The following is a 21,208-nucleotide window of genomic DNA, read 5'->3' as shown; positions in this document are numbered from 1 at the left end:
TATTTTTAGCAGTGGCTTTGCTTTCTGACCTCAGTGTAGAACTCCAGTGACTTAGGATGGCCACATCAAGGACACCTCTTTCCTATGGAAGATAGGACTAAGTAGTCTTGAACCAAAGCAGGCTGTTAGGTTGAACCATATGAATTGCTAATTCAACTGTTTTGAATTGGTAGATTCATGTGGTTCAACCTAATTAGAGGCTATACCTGAGTCTCTGATCTCTCCATTCCATATCTACTATGGCTTTAGGAAAAGGAATAAGAAAACCTGTTCTTCCACTAGGAGTTTATTCCCTGCTCCCCCAAATAGCATCCTGAAATCTGACTAATCCCAAGCAGTAGTTGGTTGGAGGAATTAAAAGATAGAAACCCAATTTGAACTAGCTCAAACAAAAAAAAGGAAGGTACTAGAAAAGGAACGCTGGAGTATTTCACAAAAAAAACAAGCTTTCAGGAAGGGCAAGAATGTGTCAGATTCAAGAAGTATAAAAACCAAAGATACCAGCAGAACTCTCTGTCTCTCATCTGTGCTTTTCTTTGAAATTTGCTTTATTTCCTGCAGAACAATATGGCAGGAAATGTGACCAGAAACATTAAATAGCCACTTGAGAGAGATAGGTTTGACTAATCAGGTCCCAAACCCAAAAATCTTGGGAAAGGGACTCATTGGGCCAGATGTCTATTCCAGAACCAGTTAACTGTGACCAGGTCATGAAGTGGCATAAGAACATGCAAGCTCCATCAAGAACTAAATGTGGAAAGGTTCCTGGAAGATAGTAGGGTGTGTTAAGCAAATAATCCCATACATAACCCTACAGGGTAAAATACTGAGGAAAGCTCCCTCAAAAGAGCAGCACTTAGTCACGAACAAGATAAAAGCAATCATGAAACATGTAATTATTCTTCAGTGTCATAGAACTTTCTTGACATCTCATCGTCAGTTATCAGAACACATCATTATACTTAAGAAACTCACAGAAACAATCAGATCATAGCATGGACTTTCATAAAGCAAAGTAAAAAAAAAAAAAAACTAGTTTCTACTATTTAAAGTAGTATTTTCATTAGCAAAGCCACTAGTTCATATGGTGCTACTCTGCACATTCCAAAAAGGCACCCTTGAATGTAAACTCGATTTTTAGCTCATGTCCACCCCTCAGGCAGTTGGCCCTACCCATCTGTTTATGGTATCCTACTAAAAGTTACTTTAGCTATTTGGAATAAGTGCATCTGGGAATTGTTGAGTGACCCCCCAAAAATGGGTATGAAGAACTGTGAAGGATAGGAGATGTTAACCCTACTTGCAAGCAAACAAGTTAGCCTAAGATAATTTCATGGATACTGGTGAAAGACAGGAGACTACTGTGTCAAAGACAAAGGGCAGTTTATTACAGCAATAGCAGTAGCCAGAAACATCATTCATGTGCCTCTTCTCTAAGCCCCAGTTCCCACAGGGTGACAGGATGAAGGCCACGTGATGACTCCACGTGTGGTGTGTTGCTTTACAAGAGAGGAACCTCTACAGGAGAAGATCCCAATCTTTTATAAAGAGCCCTTAGCAAATCTGTCCCAGCTTTGCCCTGGAGGGAGGCATTTTCTTGTTTCCAAAGGCTGTTTGCTCTACAGACATCCTTGAAAAGATTTTCAGGAACCAAGTTGTTAATACCTTTGCTGAGAAGATGTTCAAAAACATGGGAGACTGCGGAGACTTGTTTCCCAACAACAACAGAAGGGAAGGAGAAGAGGAAGTATGTAACATGTGTGCCCCTAGATGAGGAGTCAGCAAACTTTTCCTGTAAAGGGTCCAGATAGTAAATATGGTAAGCTCTGCAAGTACTCAACTCTACCAGTAAAGATGGTAAGCCCTGCAAGTACTCAGCTCTACCGCTGCAGAGCCAAAAAGCAACCATCAACAATATGTAAATGAGTATGGCTGTATTCCAGTAAAACTTTATAAAACAGACAGCAGGCCATTATTGGCTTGTGGGCTGTAGTTTGCCAACCCTTACCTAAGATGATCTGTTTTGTTCAAACTTGTTAAATATCTACCTTTTTTTTTTTTTTAAATAAGCCCTTATTTTCACAACACAAATCTAGGTCTTTATGTAATTAATTTATTACCTTTACCTTGTATTTTGTACATTTAGTAAGATTACTGACATTTATAAAATGCAAAGTCAGAAAAGCCATTCACAGTGTTTAGTATCTTAGAATATAAACAGCCACAGATCATACATGTTTCTGGAATATAGGTATCTGATGTACAAAATATTGAACTAAAATCGTGCTTTCACATTAGGATTAATTGTATTGCATGTAAAAATTGTTGAAGGATTTATGGAGCTTTCTGGTTTTATTGGACAAAATATCACCTATGTAATTCATCTAGATAGTGGAGGAAGTTAATATGATCTGTATAATCTTAGAAAACAGGTTTAAAAAATCAACATTTCCAGTTAGCCCCTTTCTATAGTTAAAACGTATGTATTATTACCACAAAGTGCTATTTATGAGGCTGTTTATTGAGAATATAGACCTCTCTATTAACCTTTGAGGATTGTCAGAGAGGACCTTTCTCAGATGTTGAATTTACTAGATAATGCTTCTTGAACTTGAGTGAGTATGGATAGAATGAGTGGAAAAAATTATGTATTCCTTTTGCACATCCATTAACACTTTTTAGCAATTATAATAAAGATACAGAATTTTGAGACAGGGTAGAAAAAGATATTTGCACTATGTGTCCCAGGATTAGACTGAGAGAGAGTCAGTAAACCAACCAAGACATGTTGCTGGTCTTATGTTACTTAGGGTGTACCCTCCTTATATTTCTAAGCACCTTATATGATCTTTAAGTGCTGATTCCTAGCTGCTTGTAAACCAAACCCCTGCTTCTGTTCTCCTTTTCTTCTACTACTCTACACTTGCCTCTCTCCAGCTTTCAACTTTATTTCCTCATATAATGTGTTGCCCAAACTTTTATGAGTTTTCATAGAGGAAAAACTGGCTTCATCAGCATGTATTTAATGATTTAATGACAATGTGTTTCTGGAACAATGAAGAATATAAAGTAAGAATTACTGTCTCCAGTATGTTATCATCTAATTAAAGGAGTAAACATAAGATACTGAAAAATATGATTATCCAGTTGAAGGCTTGTGTTTAAGGTTGATTATCATAGCCTCAGTGACATGGGAATTTAAGATTTTTGCTGAGTATAAATTTATAAATATGTGTATATATACTTGGGCAGTCAAACACACACATACATATTCTGTATCAGTTTTCTTATTTTTATGATGTCCATTATATCTTTAAATGAATGTTTCCTGCCAAGGATTGCTGTCTTGGGTTATGCTACTAAACTCTCCAGAATTTGTAAAGGAAATAGAACTTAGCATGAGCAATGAAACAAATGAGTTTTGAAAATAATTTTTATACATGGAAAAGAACCTACGCTTAGAAGTGGAAGTGCTTTGAAAACTTAAAGTGCTAGACTGCTAGCATCCTCAAAAGGCCAAAGTAGAATGCATAGGCCAGTTGCCCCATTACTTTAGATAGCCAGAATTTAAAATGTACTTAATTATTTGTAATGTTTTAGAAATAAGCTCTTTTGTGCATTTTTAAGATGATAATTTTAAATTGCTCACTCTTACAAGTTGAGCTTTTGGAGAAGGAATACTATATTTTAATGATGCTTAGAAGACACTGCTTATCATTTTGTATATATGATATTTAACTCTTAGATTTTTGTTGATGAATTTTAAATAACTAATATTACTAAGTTGTTTTTTTTTTTAAAGATTTTATTTATTTATTCATGAGAGAGAGAGGCAGAGGGAGAAGCAGAGGGAGAAGCAGGCTCCCAAGGAGCAGAGAGCCCAATGCGGGACTCGATCCCAGGACCCTGGGATCATGACCTGAGCCGAAGGCAGACGCTTAACCATCTGAGCCACCCAGGCGCCCTAATATTACTAAGTTTTAATGTCAGGTATCATTGGTATGATGAACATGTTGAATAGGTTAAAATGTACTCATAATAGAAAATCTAGTTTGGGAGAGCACACTTGTTAGGAAAAAATCTTGATTAGGCTTGTTTAATTACAAATTGATTTTTTTTTTTTTTTTTGAAGCGTGCCATGTCAGGTCAAGCCACATGCAGTACTTTGACTTTGAATGGAAAGATAGCCATCACATGATTTTAGAAAGGACTGTGTTTCTTCACTTAATACGCTCCCTCTGAATCCACTCAAGATTGAGCAGAGAATTTAACTAAAAGAGGCTAAAATTCAACAGAAGGATATAAAGAGATAATTAGCCAAGAAAATACTGGTGGGGTGGTAGGGGATGGAGTGATACAAGACACTTTGTTTTGCCAAACAATTGAATCATATTGTAGGGTTGTAAGAAATAAAACAATGTGGAACTGGTTTAACAACTCAATCAAGGTCCAAAAATGTCTCCCATATACATTAAATAATGAGAATGTTTGCATTTACAGGTCACTGAGGAAAAGCTAATCATTAAATCATGTTCAGACAATTGGTTAAGTATTTGGAGAAAAAAATTAAGTATAGAGGTCAATATATCTAAATCAATTCCACACAAATTAAAAATTGCAACCATGAAAGCTCTAGAAGAAAATATAGTTACCTGAGCTCAAAGTAGGGAAGATCTTTTTAATCATTAAAGCAAAGGAAGAAACCACCTTAAAGGAGGTGATAGTCTTCATTTTACAGTGAAAGAAATTCAAGGTGAAAAATGTTCAAGGAGTTGAGATTGGAAATGAAGGTGCAAGATGTTTGTTATTGGTAGATGATACTATCCTACAGTTCAAAAATCTGAGAAAATCAACTGATAAATTATTAAAACTAATAAGAAAATTAGCAAGATGCCCAAATGTAGTGTACCTAGGAAAAAAACTAATGAAATTTATAAACTCTAAAAAAATTGAATATACAACAGCTTATTCTTATTAGGCACATACTACCAAAATATTTTAATATATGTTGCAGACTACAGAAAAATGTTAATGCTGTTTTGAAGGCATTTTCTTTACATTTTTGTATAATTTCTGACTTAATATTTATGGGTATGATATTTGTTACTGTGGCTTATATAATACTTTAGGAAAAATAGGATAGTTAAATGTGTAATTTTTAAATATTTTCTAAGAGAATAACTATAATCACTAATTCATCTTTGTTTTTCCAATGTGCAATAGGTCAATACTCCTGTCTTTGTACCAGTGAAAACTCATGTGTTGCTTCATCGGATGAGTGGAAGAGGACTAGCTGCCCATTATTTCTTTCCAAGACAGCCTTGTATTTTTGGTGATAAGATGGTCTCTGTACAAATAACACTGAATAATACTACTGATCAGAAGATAGAAAATATCCACATAGGGGAGAAAAAACTTCCTATGGGAATGCAAATGCATGTTTTTACTCCAATAGGTAAATATTAATTCTCATTTAAAACTTTATATCTGATATTTAAATATATTTGTTTTAAAAGCAAAGTGAAATACATATTATTTGTCAATATAGTCAGTTTATATTTGTTTTCCCTTTTTAAACTGAATTTATTGTACAAAATGAATGCACTGTTTTGTTCTTAGTGAATCAGGTGCCAGCAATGGTAAAATGTACCAGTAGTGATGAAAGGATGATGCATCTGAAGAAACAAAATTGCCTCTCATTTTACTGTCATCACCTTCTCTCTGCTTCTCTTCCTGGCCAACTTAATTCCCTGCCTGGGTGTAGTCTGCCTTTTTGAATCCTGTCTCCCCTTCCCTGTTTCCTTTCCCATTCCATAAATTGAAAAGTGAAGAGAGCAAAGGCTGAGAGGATGCATGATATTCTGTTTGTCTTTCTTTCCAGGCATAGACTAGAAAATTGCCCATAGTGTATTACTAATATTTATACACATCATATTTTAAAATATTTTTAATCTGTTGCTACCATTTAGAAATCAAGATGTTTTTACATTAAAAAGCAAACCAGAAATCTCACTTTTTTTTTGGAATGAAGCACAAGGTCTGACAGTCCTGGTCCTTTATTCCCACCTGCAACACCACCACCTGATGCAGAGGGGGTTGCCACTTAGATGCACCATGTGCTTTCCAGGTGACCTCTGTGCTCATCAACTGTCATCTCCTTCCATTTTTTAAGTATTTTACCAGAAATATACCTTTCAAAAATTAAGTGTAACAATTGTGTGTTACTTTGAGTTTAATGTAATAATTAGAATGTCTACCTCTATTTTTTCTGTTTGTCTAAGTGAAAACGGTGCTAGAGTTTAGTTGGGAGAAGCTTCAGGCAATAATATTAATTAAAATGGATGTAAGGTTTCTGTCACTGAATCCTTGAAATGTTATCATCAGAAAGGTCCAAATAGTTCCTTTTTATATTTTTTATTTTTTATTCACTTTAAGTGAGCAAAACCTTTTAAGCAGGCAGTGGTGCCTTCTTTACTCATTATTTCATTGTAACTCTTCTATTTTTCTTCATTTTCACCCGAGCTCTTTGACATTGTTGAATTCTCTCCTATAGTTTTCATGATTCATTCAGTAAAAGAAGTCACTCTTTGTGTTACATTTTTATACAAAGGAATAAAACAATTCCTAACAGATGCATATGGTAGTTGTTTATAAGCAACCAAAGTAGTTAAAGTGACTTGACTTTAGAAACCACTTTTTCTTTTTTAAGATTTTATTTATTTTATTTATTTGACAGAGAGAGAGAGACAGCGAGAGAGGGAACACAAGCAGGGGCAGTGGGAGAGGGAGAAGCAGGCTCCCCGCCAAGCAGGGAGCCCGATGCGGGGCTCGATCCCAGGACCCTAAGATCATGACCTGAGCCGAAGGCAGTCGCTTAACCGACTGAGGCACCCAGGCGCCCCTAGAACCCACTTTTAATACACTTTTAAAAATAATTTGGTAATTAAGACACCATTTAATGAATGCAGAGTGTCCTGATTTTTATTTAATTACTTTGTCAAGTCAATATATTGGCTAGGAGTTATAGAATATCCCAATTTGTGTTCTTTTTTTTAATGCTTAAAATCCAGCATTTTTTACCTAGTTAAAAAATTAGTTTAAGAAATGTCAAGCAGCTGATAAATGAATTGTCTGAAGGTTGAAAATGTTAGCCAAAGGTTAAAACAGTAGAACAGTATTAACATTTCTTTGAGCTGGCATAATGAGTTGATGAGTTGACCTTTTGTTGGCCTATGTAGAATAGAAGAAATAAATATAATAAATTTCATAGTATGGCCTTAACACAGATATAAAATATGAATCTATACCATTGCCTCAGTACTAGCCACAGGCTTTTCTTTTCTTAGGCAAACTTTTAGGACTGTAATGTTTTATTCATTTTGTTGGTATTCTGTTGAATACCCTCAGGATATAGTGTTCTTTCCCATGCAGTAACACCACCTAGTTTCTTTTATCAATAGATTACAGTAGTGTTACAGAGTATGATATATCTTAATTAGTCCTCCAAAAACATCTTAAGAATACAACAAAGAACAAATACTATATTTTAATGTTTTTTGTGAAATGAGGGAAGACATTTATTTAATAAGCACATATGCATATGTTAAGGAGTCCAACAGCTTTCTTATTTGTCACCCCTGTTTTCCTTTTTGTCTATAATATGTCCATAGTATGACTTTGGTTTGGATTTTCTCCTGCCTTTACCATGAAACTGTATTTGTTACAAGAGTATTAGGAATAATGTGCCATGCCATTTTTCTCAAAGAGACCAAGTACATAAGAGATTTAAAACACACACACACACACACACACACACACACACACACAAGCCTTAGGGTTTCTGCACTATATTCAGTGACTTTATGTTAATAATTGACAATTTTGAGTTCAGCTAATATTTTATTAGTTACTGGACAACTGTTATATCAAAGTCAATGGAAGCCTGTGTGATTTCTTTTTCATTATTAATGGCTGGTGTAATAGAGCCCATGTTTTTCAGCCGTTTCTGTATAACCCTTTTATGTGTATAGCATTGATCCAGAGGTAGCATCCAAATACATAAACTTCCCCAATGTAGTAGGCTTCAAATAATATAAATCCATTATATAAATAATTTTATGCTGATACTTTTCTCTTGAAGCATTCATATAATAAAACATGCCATTGATCATGAGCTGTCCTCCAGAATTAGCGTGGTACTAAGCTCACAGTTAATTATCTTAAGACTGAAGATGGTACCAAACTGTGTCAAAGAGTGCTATCAACAAGACGTCTTGAAAACTGTCACTTTGTCAAACGAAATACAAGGATACATAATGTAGAGAGATCTAAATCATGAATGCCACCATGTTTTGGAGATGACAGCATTTGCTACCTATGTGTCAGCTACAAATAATATTGAGACCAAACCCCAATATATCTGTGGCACAGAAGAAAGCATTAAGGAGTCACTAAAGTATATGACTAAGCAGTGTGACTGACAGAACTGTGAACTGATAAGGTGTAGCTTTAGGAGAAATATAAGAAAAATATCATTGCAGTTACTTGCTCTACAATAAAGCCTGTTTGCTAAAGATTTAGGCAGCAAGTCTTCTGGTACTCGTGGAGCATCCTGATAAATTTTAGGTTTATAAACAAATGAAATTCAAATTGGAATCAGCAAACCAACATACATACCACTAGCAAACCAATAACATTTTAAAATCAGCATCAAACAATTACTCTCTAACAATCCTGATCTTCATTGAACCTGTGAGACATAAATATACTTTTCATATATTAAGCTTATTGAATTATTATTTGTCCCATCTGTACCATCATTTCTGTCATGGTTAGCATTAAATGGCAAACCATACTTACCAATAAGCCCTTTGATAGTCATAGTCTACAGGATTAGAGTATCCTTGCTAAAATATAACTACGTCTTATTAAGATACATAAAGGTAAATATAAAGCTGCTATACAGTATGCAGTTATACTGAAGACTTTGAGCAAGGTGGAAATTAAAAGTGGATGGTTTCTGTGTAAATATATAATATATACTTTATACTAATATTTAGCACTAATATTACATATTAGTATAAATATTATATTTATTATATGTGTTACATATATATTATACTATATATTTAAGATCCCTCATTATTCTAATGTATAGCCAAACTTTGGAATCATAAGCGGAATAAAACGTTGATCTTGAGTTTCATCCTTGTCAACTGAAAAGTACAAGTATTGTCTATCGATAGTTATTTCCCATTCTTGCTTAGTTGACAGATGAAGCTTCGGAAATTCTAAACCTATAAGATACCATTTTATTACTTGTTTTCTTATGATCTAATCTGCTACTAAATTTTCTTCCAATAATTCTTCAAATAATGCAATTAGACTTACTACTTTTGTTCCTATAATGCCAGTTGTCTTGGTTAATTTCTGAATACAAATTGATTTCTTCTTTCAACTTTGCTTTAATTTGCATTTTTAAATTTTGGATTTTTATTTCCACTTGAAATCTGGAACATGGTTTAAAATTTATGTTTTATATCTAGAATAAATATACCATAGTTTTAAGTACATAATCTCTTAAAAGCACCCAGAGAGTCCTTTATAGTTGTTCCAAACAGGATTACATTTATTTCCTTCTCACCTTCAGTACCTATAAAGACAATATCGTAAAACATGAAATGATGTATTTCTGAAACAGATAGAAATACATGCAGAATTAAGTTATGGAAAAGAAAGCCTTCAAGCAGAATAGTGAAATTACTTTATAATTTGCTTTAATATTCTTAGTTTGAAATTGTTCTTATAAGCCATCATTAAATTTGACTGTTTTAACCACACTACAAACATTATATAAGTTTTCAGGGTTGAGTTTACCTCTTTTTCACATCCTCCATGTTTTCATGTCTAAATTGTCTTACTTCCTAGAATCTCTTGAGCCTGAGGGATCCATTACTGTTTCAATGGGTATTGACTTTTGTGATTCCACTCAGACTGCCAGTTTCCAGTTGTGGTGAGTTCAATTGTTCTCCTGTATTTTATATTACCTGTAAAGGATAGCAGATCAAAAGCTAGGCTTTCAACAGCTTTTCTCTTTGAGAGACAAAACATTTAAACAAATGTGCTTTTCTTTGGCAGTGATTAGACTACAATGGAATAGTTGTACAAATTGTAGCATATGTATTTTTAGTATTTGTTGCACAACTAGCTATTACAGTCAGCCATATATGATTGAAATTCACAGTTAAAGTAAGAAGCTACTGCTGAATGATTTTTTAAATTATTAACTCTGCAGTTTTAAAAAATTCATGAGGAAAATTCAGGAGAAATTAAAAATTTTAGTAATATTGAATAGCCCAGCGAAGATATCTTTTCAAATATCCTTTATGTTATCTTGAGCCTCTTAAGTAGAGAAGTATTGATTCTGTCAGTACCTAAAACCCATATTTTCCCCCTTTTTACTTTATTTTTCCCATTTTTACTTTAATTTACAAACTGCCTCTGATAAAACTTGAAAGAGAACATTTATGCAGTTGGCAAAGGTTTCATGGGTGAATACTGTTCAAAAGAACCTTTCTCGGATTGGATTTTATTATTGTTATCATTTTCATGTAATGTTTTATACATTTCTTTTTTTTTTTTTTTTTTTTAAGATTTTATTTATTTATTTGACAGAGAGAGAGATAGTGAGAGCAGGAACACAAGCAGGGGGAGTGGGAGAGTGAGAAGCAGGCTTCCTGCCGAGCAGGGAGCCCGATGTGAGACTCGATCCCAGGACCCTGGGATCATGACCTGAGCCGAAGGCAGACGCTTAACGACTGAGCCACCCAGGCGCCCTGTTTTATACATTTCTAACGAGGTCCAGAAATTATTAGCAAATTAATACAAAGCCATATTCATCCATCTTTAAGAATTATCTTTGAACTCTTACATTTTTCTGATCTAGGATCTGATGTGTTACTTTGATTTGAAGTTGCTTTGTTTTTATTCTAGCAAGTATTTAAACATTTTATTTATCTAAATTTTAGTTAGCTTACAACAGAATTTGTTATGATAAAAATCACTGAGTTTAGGCAATAGGCATTTTTAAATAAATTTATGGGTTAAATATAGTGAACTTTTCTTTTGCATGTACCTATTCAGTTTACCAGTAATTCAGGACTAATATTGTACCATTTATTGCTGAGAACCTGCAATGATGAATATAAACAATGTAGCATAACACATTGATTTTATGCAGATCATCACCTTTATGTTTTGGGAGGTCTGCTATGTTAGTGATATATAAAAACTGATTACTTTTCCCAACATTGCCTAGTAATTGTTTATTATTTTTTTATTAGACAAACAACACAGATCAATATTACTGAGCACAAGACTATGAGTAACATCACTCTAAATAGATTTGCCTCCAACACCAGAGGCATATTCATTTTCGTGATTTCAACAATGTGAGCCCAATGACAAAGCTCATGCACCAAGTTAGGGCAAAATTAAGAACTAAAAAAATTACTTTTTTGTTATCAAGTTATATAAAGAACCTGCTATATTTCTATATAATGAGGTGGGGGTTCTTAAATATATTTTCATTACAGGGATTTCCTCTGTAGTTCCATTGAACAAGATTTGCATTTTATCTTTGATAATAAACTACGTCCCTTTCGGGATAAGTATGTAGGTAGTATTTGATTTTTTTGTCCTACATTGAGGAGTGTATGTGAACAATTTTTTCTCAATTTCTTTTAAACTAATTTTAGGAAAATGATGAATTTATGTTACATAGAAAATAGCCTTAGCTATTATAAGCACTTATATTAATATGTTTTTCTGTTGTAAATGTATAAATTATTTTAGATTTTATTGAATGCATAAGCATACTAGATCAAAAATTATTTTTTTGTAGGTTCCAAAAAGAACACTTTGTCTTGCATCAAATGTAATTGATCCTGAAGCAATGTAATCACAATTACTCACTTTCTTAATTGGCCTGCCCAAAATCAGAAAATGGAAACCGATCGACAGTGTTTAAATCAATAGCTTCATAGTAGTGCTAGTGGGGGTAGGGAGATAGCAGTAATGGGTAGATCAATTGGTCTTAGATGCCAATCACTGACTGTGCCTTTTGCATAGTAAATAGCACTTTTTGCTTAGTGATGTGTTGTATTAGTCTTGGTAGCTCAATAAAAAGGGAAAAAAAGCAAGAATGGCTGATATTGAATTTTTTCCTCGAAATACATTATACAAATCAATAGGTAAAATTATGGGTAATAAGAACATATTTGGTAAGAAGCCTTCAGAAATGCTGAGAACATGGACTGTAAGCCTTTCAGATACACTTGTATTTATTAAAAGAAAAGAAACAGGAGTAAAATGATTCTACTTTAGTCTCTAGATTAATTCTGTATCATTATAGTTATATGATACATATATATAGATAGAACTATTATATGTAGTTATATGAATACTTGATAAGTGTTAATGTCTCTTTTTTTTGCTTTGCATTTTAAATGGTCATCAAATTAAGTCCTTGATTAAATTTATTGAGATTTAAAATGGGTATAATATACGTAAATTATCTCTCTAAATGTAGATGTAGTGCATAAACAGGTCTCATGGAGATACTAATGTGGTAACTGGTATGAAAAATAGTATGTCTTGGATCAAATTAGAGGGCTGAGCACTAGCATCCACCCCTCTTTTTTGCCCCAAATCTGCTAAAAAGACAGAAACACATTCTTTAAAAGAGAATGGGTACTAAAAACAAAATGAAACAATGTCATTAGCTCACCAGAAATTGTGAAGAATTGTTGGCATTTAGAAAGCAAATGGGAGCATATAAACAATAACAGAGAAAATTAAAACCACAGAGCAAAGCACTCACCCAAGAAAACAATGGTAAGAACAAATCTAGCAGAATACCAAGCACAAAGTGAACAAGTGAAAAGAAAAGTTAGAGTAAGACAGTCATCGGGAAATCGAAGAACTACTTCCAATCCCCAGTTCTCCAGCCTTACCCTAGCAGCAGGCAACATTCACATTTAGTCAGAGATCTAAAAATTACACTGTAAGGAAAATGAACTACTTTCCTGGAGGGACTTTTGGTGCTGATGTGGGGGTCTAAAACAACAGCAGAGTTTGAGTTTGTGGGAAGGAGGCAAGGATGATCAAAGATGAAATAAAATGCAGTTCTATCCAAGAGAGTAATATTCTCAGTTCTCTACCACTAGAGCAAGTCACTCTTAAACCTGTTGTTGGAGAGAGAAGGCCATTGCCTGTCTGCCTCCCAACTTCATATCCGTGTAACCAGTCATATCTCACCCACAAGGAAACATAAGTTAGCCCACCAGAGAAGTGGAAACCCACAGTAGTAGTACTATGTATCAAACAATTGCAGTGTACTAGGCATTTTTCTAAACACTTGTGTTGTGTTAATTTATTTAATTCTCAGAACAGTCCCATGAGATAAGTGTTACTATCCCATTTTAGAGGTGAATAAACTGAGGCACAGTAAGAGTAAGAAACTTGTCTAACATATAGCTAATAGGGGCACCTGGGTGGCTCAGTTGGTTAAGTGTCTGCCTTCCGTTCAGGCCCTGATCCCAGGGTCCTGGAATTGAGCCCCGCATTGAACCCGCTTCTCCCTCACTCTATTCCTCCCCCCCCCACTTGTGTTCTGTCTCTCTCTCTCTCAAATAAGTAAAGTAAAATCTTTTAAATAAATTTCTCTTTAAAAAAATTAATAAATAACATATAGGTAATAGATAGCAGACTTGCTCTGTGTGTTAATTAAACCAGTCCTTCATTATGAATATAAATGCACTAAGCTTAGAAGAACCAGACTTTTGAGGGGAAGCATCAGTTTGAAAGGGAAGGCTCAAGGTCATTATAAAGACTCACCATGAAGGGATTAGACAATTTGAGAAAGAGAAGAGATAGCTTTAAAAATTAAAACTAATCTAAGAGAACACTACATCTGTAAAGCAAGAACATACTGCTTGTTTTGAAAAAGGAGCAATTAGAAAATTTTAAATATATTCTTGGAAATTTAAAAACATAGTGCCAAAAGAAATTCATTAGATGCATAATAGAAAGCACACAGCTGAGTACTAATTCAGTGTTCTGAAAGAGCGAGTCAGTGAAATCAACTGGAATAGAGAGCAAAAAGACATGGAAACCATGCAAGAAATGTTAAAAGAATTGATTTGTCTAATAAATCTAGAAGGAAAGAAAATAATAGAGGGAAGAAATAATGCATAAAATATAGAAGAAAAATTTTCCCAAACAAAAGAAATGCACAAGCCTTCAGATTGAAAAGACCCATCAAGGTCAAGCAGGATGAATGTGATCAACAGTCAGAAAGACCATATTCTGATGAAATTTTTGATAAGGAGCAAACCACGGTAGTATCTTTCAGAATGGAAAAAAAAAAAAGCAACTTACCTGAAAAAGAACAAGATTGTGAAGGGAATTTGATTTCTCATCAATATTGTCATCATTTCTGGTGGTTAGAAGGCCAAGAACATGACCTTTAAAATTTTAAGGAAACCAAATAGGCATTTTTCAGACAAGCAGATTCTGTCAGTTTACCACCCACAGACCCTTTCTTTGAAAGGATTACTCAAATATATGCTGTAGTAAAAACCTTTGTTTAATCTGAAACAGAGAAAAACCCAGAGCCCAAGAAGTAGTAATGGACAAAGAATTCTGCCTGTAAAACCTGTCAATGTGTAAAATAATCATTCACACAAAATGTAGAAAATAAATTTTAATAATAAACCGGAACCAAAATCCCAACATGGACAAGTTTGAGAAGGAATGATGATGTTTGGCAAAAGGATTGATTGATGGCAAAAAGAAGCTTAAATATGATTTAAAATATTAAAGCTACCCTCTAAAATAATGGGAATATGAGCTGTAATAACCCCAAATGACTAGAGGTAAGAAGAAAAGGAGGGATTAAAACTTGATCAGTTTAACAGAGGAGAAGAAAAAAGCATGGTAAATAGAAAACAGAGTAATGTGGCTGGAAGGGGCCACACATGCCACACATACTAGTTACCATGATTCATATCAGTAGGGTAAATTCCATTTACATTAAATATGTAAAAACAAAATTCAACATAATGCTATTATAAATAAGCATAAGAACCCCACCTTAAAAGAGAATGACAGAGGGGCACCTGGGTGGCTCAGTTGGTTACTGGGTGGTTAAGCGTCCAACTCTTGATTTCACCTTAAATCATGTTCTCAGGGTCATGAGATCAAGGCATGCGTTGGGCTCCACACTCAGCATGGAGTCTGCTTGGAATTCTCTGTCTCCCTCTCCGTCTGCTCCCCTCCCCTTTAAATCAATAAATCAATAAATCAATCTTTAAAAAAAAGAATGAAAGAAAAATTGAGGATAACAAGATGAAATATGTGTGTATATTATCAGAAAGATGATAAAAAGAAAATAGGGCAATACTAACACTAAAAAAATTTTAAAAGCACTTCATATTTAGAAAATGTCCTATTCATTGCAGTCCTCTACAAGAGTATAAGTTACAAACTTTTTAGTAACATAGCTTTATAATAAATAAAGCAAAAAGTAATGAAATTCTAGGAGAAATTGACAAAGCCATTTGTTAACAAATCAAAGAGGAAGATAAATATTTAGATAAACATTCAGGTAAATATAGATATATACATAACTTCACAAAATTTCAGTAATTCAGTTATCTGACTTGATCTAAGATACGTGTATTTTTTTTTCCTGACTACAAAAAATACACATTTTTTTAAAAAGGATAGAATGATCAAAAAAAATCAGAAAAACTTCAGGGTAATATGATTAAAGATTAAAAAAAGGCGTAAGGGGGCGCCTGGGTGGCTCAGTCGTTAAGCGTCTGCCTTTGGCTCAGGTCATGATCCCAGGGTCCTGGGATCAAGCCCTGCATTGGGCTCCCTGCTCCGCAAGAAGCCTGCTTCTCCCTCTCCCACTCCCCCTGTTTGTGTTCCCTCTCTCATGTGTCTCTCTCTGTCAAATAAATAAATAAAATCTAAAAAAAAAAAAAGAGTAGGGCCATACCTTTAAATAAATAAATAAATAAATACAGACATAAGATTAGAAAAGAGGACGGTGATAAAAAACAAGATCTTCTGAATTACAAAATAATACTACACTCTATTCTATAGAATTATATTCTATACCAGTGGATTGAAATATTTAGATGAAATGAATGGTTTCCTAGAAAAAATGTTAGGAATAAAATTGATTAAATTGTACCAGAACTTCAGAAAAGAGATAATCTCTATATTATTTAAACTTTTCTAGATCAGAGAAAAACAAGGAAAATATCCATGTCATTCTATAAAGCTCAGCATCACCCCGATTTTATTTTATTTTTTAAAGATTTTATTTGTTTATTATTTATTTGAGAGAGAGAGAGCTAGCACAAGCGGGTGGGAGGGCAGTGAGAGGGAGAGGGAGAAGCAGACTCCCCACTGAGCAGGGATCCCCATGTGGGGCTCAGTCCCAGGACTTTGAGATCATGACTAGAGCTGAGGGCAGACGCTTAACCAACTGAGCCACCCAGATGCCCCCACCCCGATTTTAAAACCTGAAAGGATAGCACATGAGTGTACATACCACTTGGTGTTGTAAATTCAAACCACTTCTGGCCTTACAAGTTACCTATTACCACATGAAATAGCAGAAGCATTCTCTTTTAAGTCAGAGAAGCAAAGGAAGGTTACCCATTTTCAACACTATTTCACATTATATGGAAGTTCTAGCTAATATAGAAAGACAAGTAAAAACAGAAGTAGAAATCCTAGAAAGGAAGAGATTGAATTATTATTTTTATCCAGTATAATTATCAACCTAGAAAGTCTTAGAATCAACAGAAAATCTAATTAATGAATTTAGAAAGGTGGTACAAATCATTAAATGGAAATTATTAACATTTCTATATAACAGGAATGACCAGTGTTAAAACATTACGAATAAAATTATTCTATTTATAAGAACAGCAAACGGAATAAATTAACAAGAAATACGTATGTAGGAATTAAAAAAAAAATACCTGAAACTTTCCTGAAGGGCATGAAAAGAAGATATAAGTAAAAATAATACATATACTATGTTCCTAAATGGGAGACAGTACTTTTCCTTCAAATTAATCTTCAACGTTAGCGTGATTGTAGGCAAAATTCCAGTAGGGCTTTTTCAGGGAACTTGACAAATTTTTAAAATTCAACTGGAAAAGAAAATGTCATAAATCATAAAAAATTATAAAAGTATTCAAATGTAATACAGATGTTTTCATACTCTTTGGGGGCAAATGTCTTAAGTAAAATACAGTACTCGGAACAATAAAGAGAAAAATGATCAGGTTTACCTCTTAAAATTTTAAACTTCCCTACAAAGAAGAAAAAATAGATACCATAACAGGTGAGAGATGGTGAGAAAGTATTGCAGCATGTGTAGCAGACAAAAGTTTAATAACCAGAATATGTAAGGAACTCTCATAATCAATGTAAAGGAATTCAATAAAAAGGTGGAGAAAGGCTAAGGACAGGCAGTTTACAAGAAAAGAAATGCAAATGGCCAGTAAACATAAGATGTTCAGGATCACTAGTAGCAGAGAAATCAAAATTAAAACATTTACCAGTCAGATTGGCAAAGTTTTTAAATAAGTTTAGTATCTGACATTGACAAGGTAAAGACATGTATTGTAGTATACTGTTTATGGGACTTTAATTGACACCAGCTTTTTTAGGGCATTGGCACCACCAAAATGCTAAATGTTCATACTCTTCTACTTAATGTCCTTTTCAGGGTATCAGGCCTAGGGAAATATTGATGCTTGTGCAGAAGAAAATAGATCTAGCCAAGGATGTTAAGCATTTGTTTACAGTAGGGAAGATTGCAAATGAGACTCAATAGGGAAATGCTGAAATAAATTATGATACAACCCTATTATATATGTAGGTTTTGAGTATCTGTTAGGGATTAAGCACTATATTGGCTATGTTGTTTCATTTAATCATTAAAAGTAGCCTGCAAGGTAAGTGCCATTTTTCTTAACTTCGTAGATAAGGAAACTTGAGTTTCACAGTGGTTAGACTCCTTGCCCATTTTCTCTTACCTAGAAATTTTATCAGTTTGGATCCCATGAGTTTGTGAGATGAAATTGTACGTAGTACAAGTATGTGCATTACAGTTAAATATACACAGGTGGAATCTTGTATTACATTAAACTATTATGCCATTTGATCGCATGTAACTAGGCTGTTTAGAGCTGCCTAATAATAGTACTTTGTTGATCTGTTAATTCCAGTAGATGCACATGTATCATTACTTATTTTCACCATTCCCTATCCATGCCAACATATCTATGTTTAGCCTCACATTCAACCAAAGGGAGATGAGAAAAAAAGAGGTGGGGGAAAAGAGAAGGAAAGCTGTAAGGAGAGAGAAGTAACCAACAAAAAAGGGCAAAATGATTTAAAAAAAAAAAAAAAGAAGAAGAAGATAACAGGAAGGGAAAAATGAAGGGGGAGAAATCGGAGGGGGAGATGAACCATGAGAGACTATGGACTCTGAGAAACAAACTGAGGGTTCTAGAGGGGAGGGGCGTGGGGGGATGTGTTAGCCTGGTGATGGGTATTAAGGAGGGCACGTATTGAATGGAGCACTGGGTGTTATACGCAGACAATGAATCATGGAACACTACATCAAAAACTAATGATATAATGTATGGTGATTAACATAACATAATAAAATAAATAAAAGTCATTCTAAACTGTTTAAAATAAAGGGCAAAATGGTAGAAAAGGAGACACAGAAAACTATGGAGGACATCCTAGAACACTAATATAAATGAACACTAATAAAAATATAAATGAAAGTAAAGTTTCCCCAAAATAAAGAGGGAATATTCCACCTTACTCCATTCTAAGCCAAACCTTGCTTAGAAGCTAAAACGGGCTTATGAAGTATGTTAAATGCTAGTTATATTCATTAAGTTTTGCATTCACTTGTGTGTAACAGAAACCCAAATGGGGGTCTCTTAACCAAATGGGGTTTATTATTCTGCAAGTACAGGAACAGAGGTCAGCAGTTAAGAGCTGCTGAAGTAGCTCCACAATGTCTTCTGGGTCTTTCCAGCAGGTTTTTTTTTTTTTTTGGGTGGGGTGGTTCATGTGCTAATTTCATTAGCATGTGCCTGCCAGTCCTTATGGTCACAATATGGCTGTTCTACTCAGGCTTCTATCTGCATTCCAGCCTAAAAAGAAAAAAACGAAGTGACATGGAGAGAGGAGCCATGTCTGTGTTGGAAAAGCCAAACTTTCCCAGAAATCCCCGGCAGACTTCTGTTTATGTTTCATTGGTTGTAACTGGGTTAATTGATCACTCCTAGCCACAAGAGAGGCTGAGAAAAACAGTGTTTCAGTTGGGCACCTTGTCTGCCTGAACAAAGTCAGGATTATGTCAGGAAGGAAGAAAAAAAATAAATACTGAGTAAACATAAGTAGTATCTGCCACAACAGTGTTCCAATTTTATTTACATTTGCCTCATAAGACCTGTTTTGGATGAACTTCTGTCCTTAGTTTTTCATACATAACATTAACCATTTTACCAACTACAGAAAATAAAATATCATTAGCCAAAAGCAAAACATACCCAGTCAAGTTGAGTCACATATATATTGCAAATTGCTAGTGGGGAAATTTCAGGATCACTTTTTCCCCCCAAACTTAAACTTGCTGCTTACCCACCTACATTTTCATGTATGCTTTAAAAGGAAAATCTTTCCCTTCTCTCCCTCCCTTCTCCCTGTACAGCTACCTTTGTTTTGTTTTGTTTTAAGATTTTATTTATTTGAGGGAGACAGAAATCAAGAGATCATGAGCAGGGTTGTGGGGAGGAGGCGGAGGAAGAGGGAGAAGCAGACTCCCCACTGAGTAGGGAGCCCAGTGGACCCAGGGCTCATGACCTGAGCTGAAGGCAGACGCTTAACTGACTGAGCCACCCAGGCGCCCCTATACAGCTGCCTTTAATCAGTGGCACAAATGGTATCCTTCAGGACTGTTGGGAAGGAATCATTTCATCTGTAATTAAAAAGAAAATACAGTGGCGCCTGCGTGGCTCAGTCGTTAAGCGTCTGCCTTCGGCTCAGGTCATGATCCCAGGGTCCTGGCATCGAGCCTCGCATCGGGCTCCCTGCTCAGTGGGAAGCCTGCTTCTCCCTCTCCCACTCCCCCTGCTTGTGTTCCCTCTCTCATGTGTCTCTCTCTGTCAAATAAATAAATAAAAATCTTAAAAAAAAAAAAAGAAAAGTAACGATAGTATAATATAATTTCACCCAGTGGTCCGGTTTTAATTGTATTCCTCTATTAGTAAAATATTTCTACTATGTATAAATATACTTATATATATTATATATGCCATATAGCTCATATATATTACATATTTATATATATGATATATAAATTGTATATATAAATTATATGTGTGTGTGTGTGTATGTATAGACACACCTATCCATTTACTCCATCAGCCTTTACATATTTCTTCCAGTATGATTTAGCCTTCCACTACATTAGGTGTGGTCTCATCCTTCAAGTGTCTTACCCTCAATACCTCTCACAGTCTTAACCACCTCTCCTCTGCTGCTTTGGGAAGAAGCATCCTGCTGGCTGACCGGTTCACCTTGTTCTTGTGCTATTAATCCCAACCTTATTTACCTCCTCTAAGGCCTTGCTCTATCAGGTATTCCGTAGTTTCTTTATCTCCCCTGGCTCTTTGCCCTCAGCCCATGTACATGCTCAGGTTTCGTTCAGCATTCTTTTGCCTCTGCATCCTCATGAAGCTTCCACTGCTTTCTGTCCCATCTCTCAGTCTTCCCAGTCACCCTTCAACTCAATGGCATTCTGCATTCTTCTTTCCATCTGAACTGCCGTGCTTATTAGGTCCGCAGTCACACTAGCTGCTTTTTATTCATCTTTGCATTATTTGATGCATTTTCTCCCTGACCACTCCTTGCCAGTTTCTTCTGCAAGTTGCAGTTCTTCCATTTCTACTTAAATGTAGGTCCTCCCCAGGTTTCCACCTTTTCCTTTCTCTTGGTATATCATCTTTTCCTCTGTGATCTTATCTCTTTGTAAGGCTTCAGCTCTTCCCTTTACCGTTTTGATTACTTCCAAACTCATACACACTGCCCT

General features: G+C 34.8%; 1 protein-coding gene across 1 annotated transcript in view; it reads left to right on the top strand.

Moving 5' to 3' along the window:
* Positions 1–21,208, top strand: part of AP3B1 (adaptor related protein complex 3 subunit beta 1) — a 260,264-nt gene that overhangs the window by 219,301 nt on the left and 19,755 nt on the right. The window contains exons 24-25 of the mRNA XM_044916930.1: positions 5,224–5,455; positions 9,928–10,012. Of these exons, the coding sequence (XP_044772865.1) occupies positions 5,224–5,455; positions 9,928–10,012 (317 nt within the window). The remainder of the gene's footprint in view (positions 1–5,223; positions 5,456–9,927; positions 10,013–21,208) is intronic.

This window comes from Neomonachus schauinslandi, chromosome 7 (genome assembly GCF_002201575.2).
Source record: "Neomonachus schauinslandi chromosome 7, ASM220157v2, whole genome shotgun sequence".
Classification (NCBI taxonomy): domain Eukaryota; kingdom Metazoa; phylum Chordata; class Mammalia; order Carnivora; family Phocidae; genus Neomonachus; species Neomonachus schauinslandi.
Note: the sequence above shows the minus strand (reverse complement) of the source record. Positions and strands in the feature narration are given on the sequence as shown.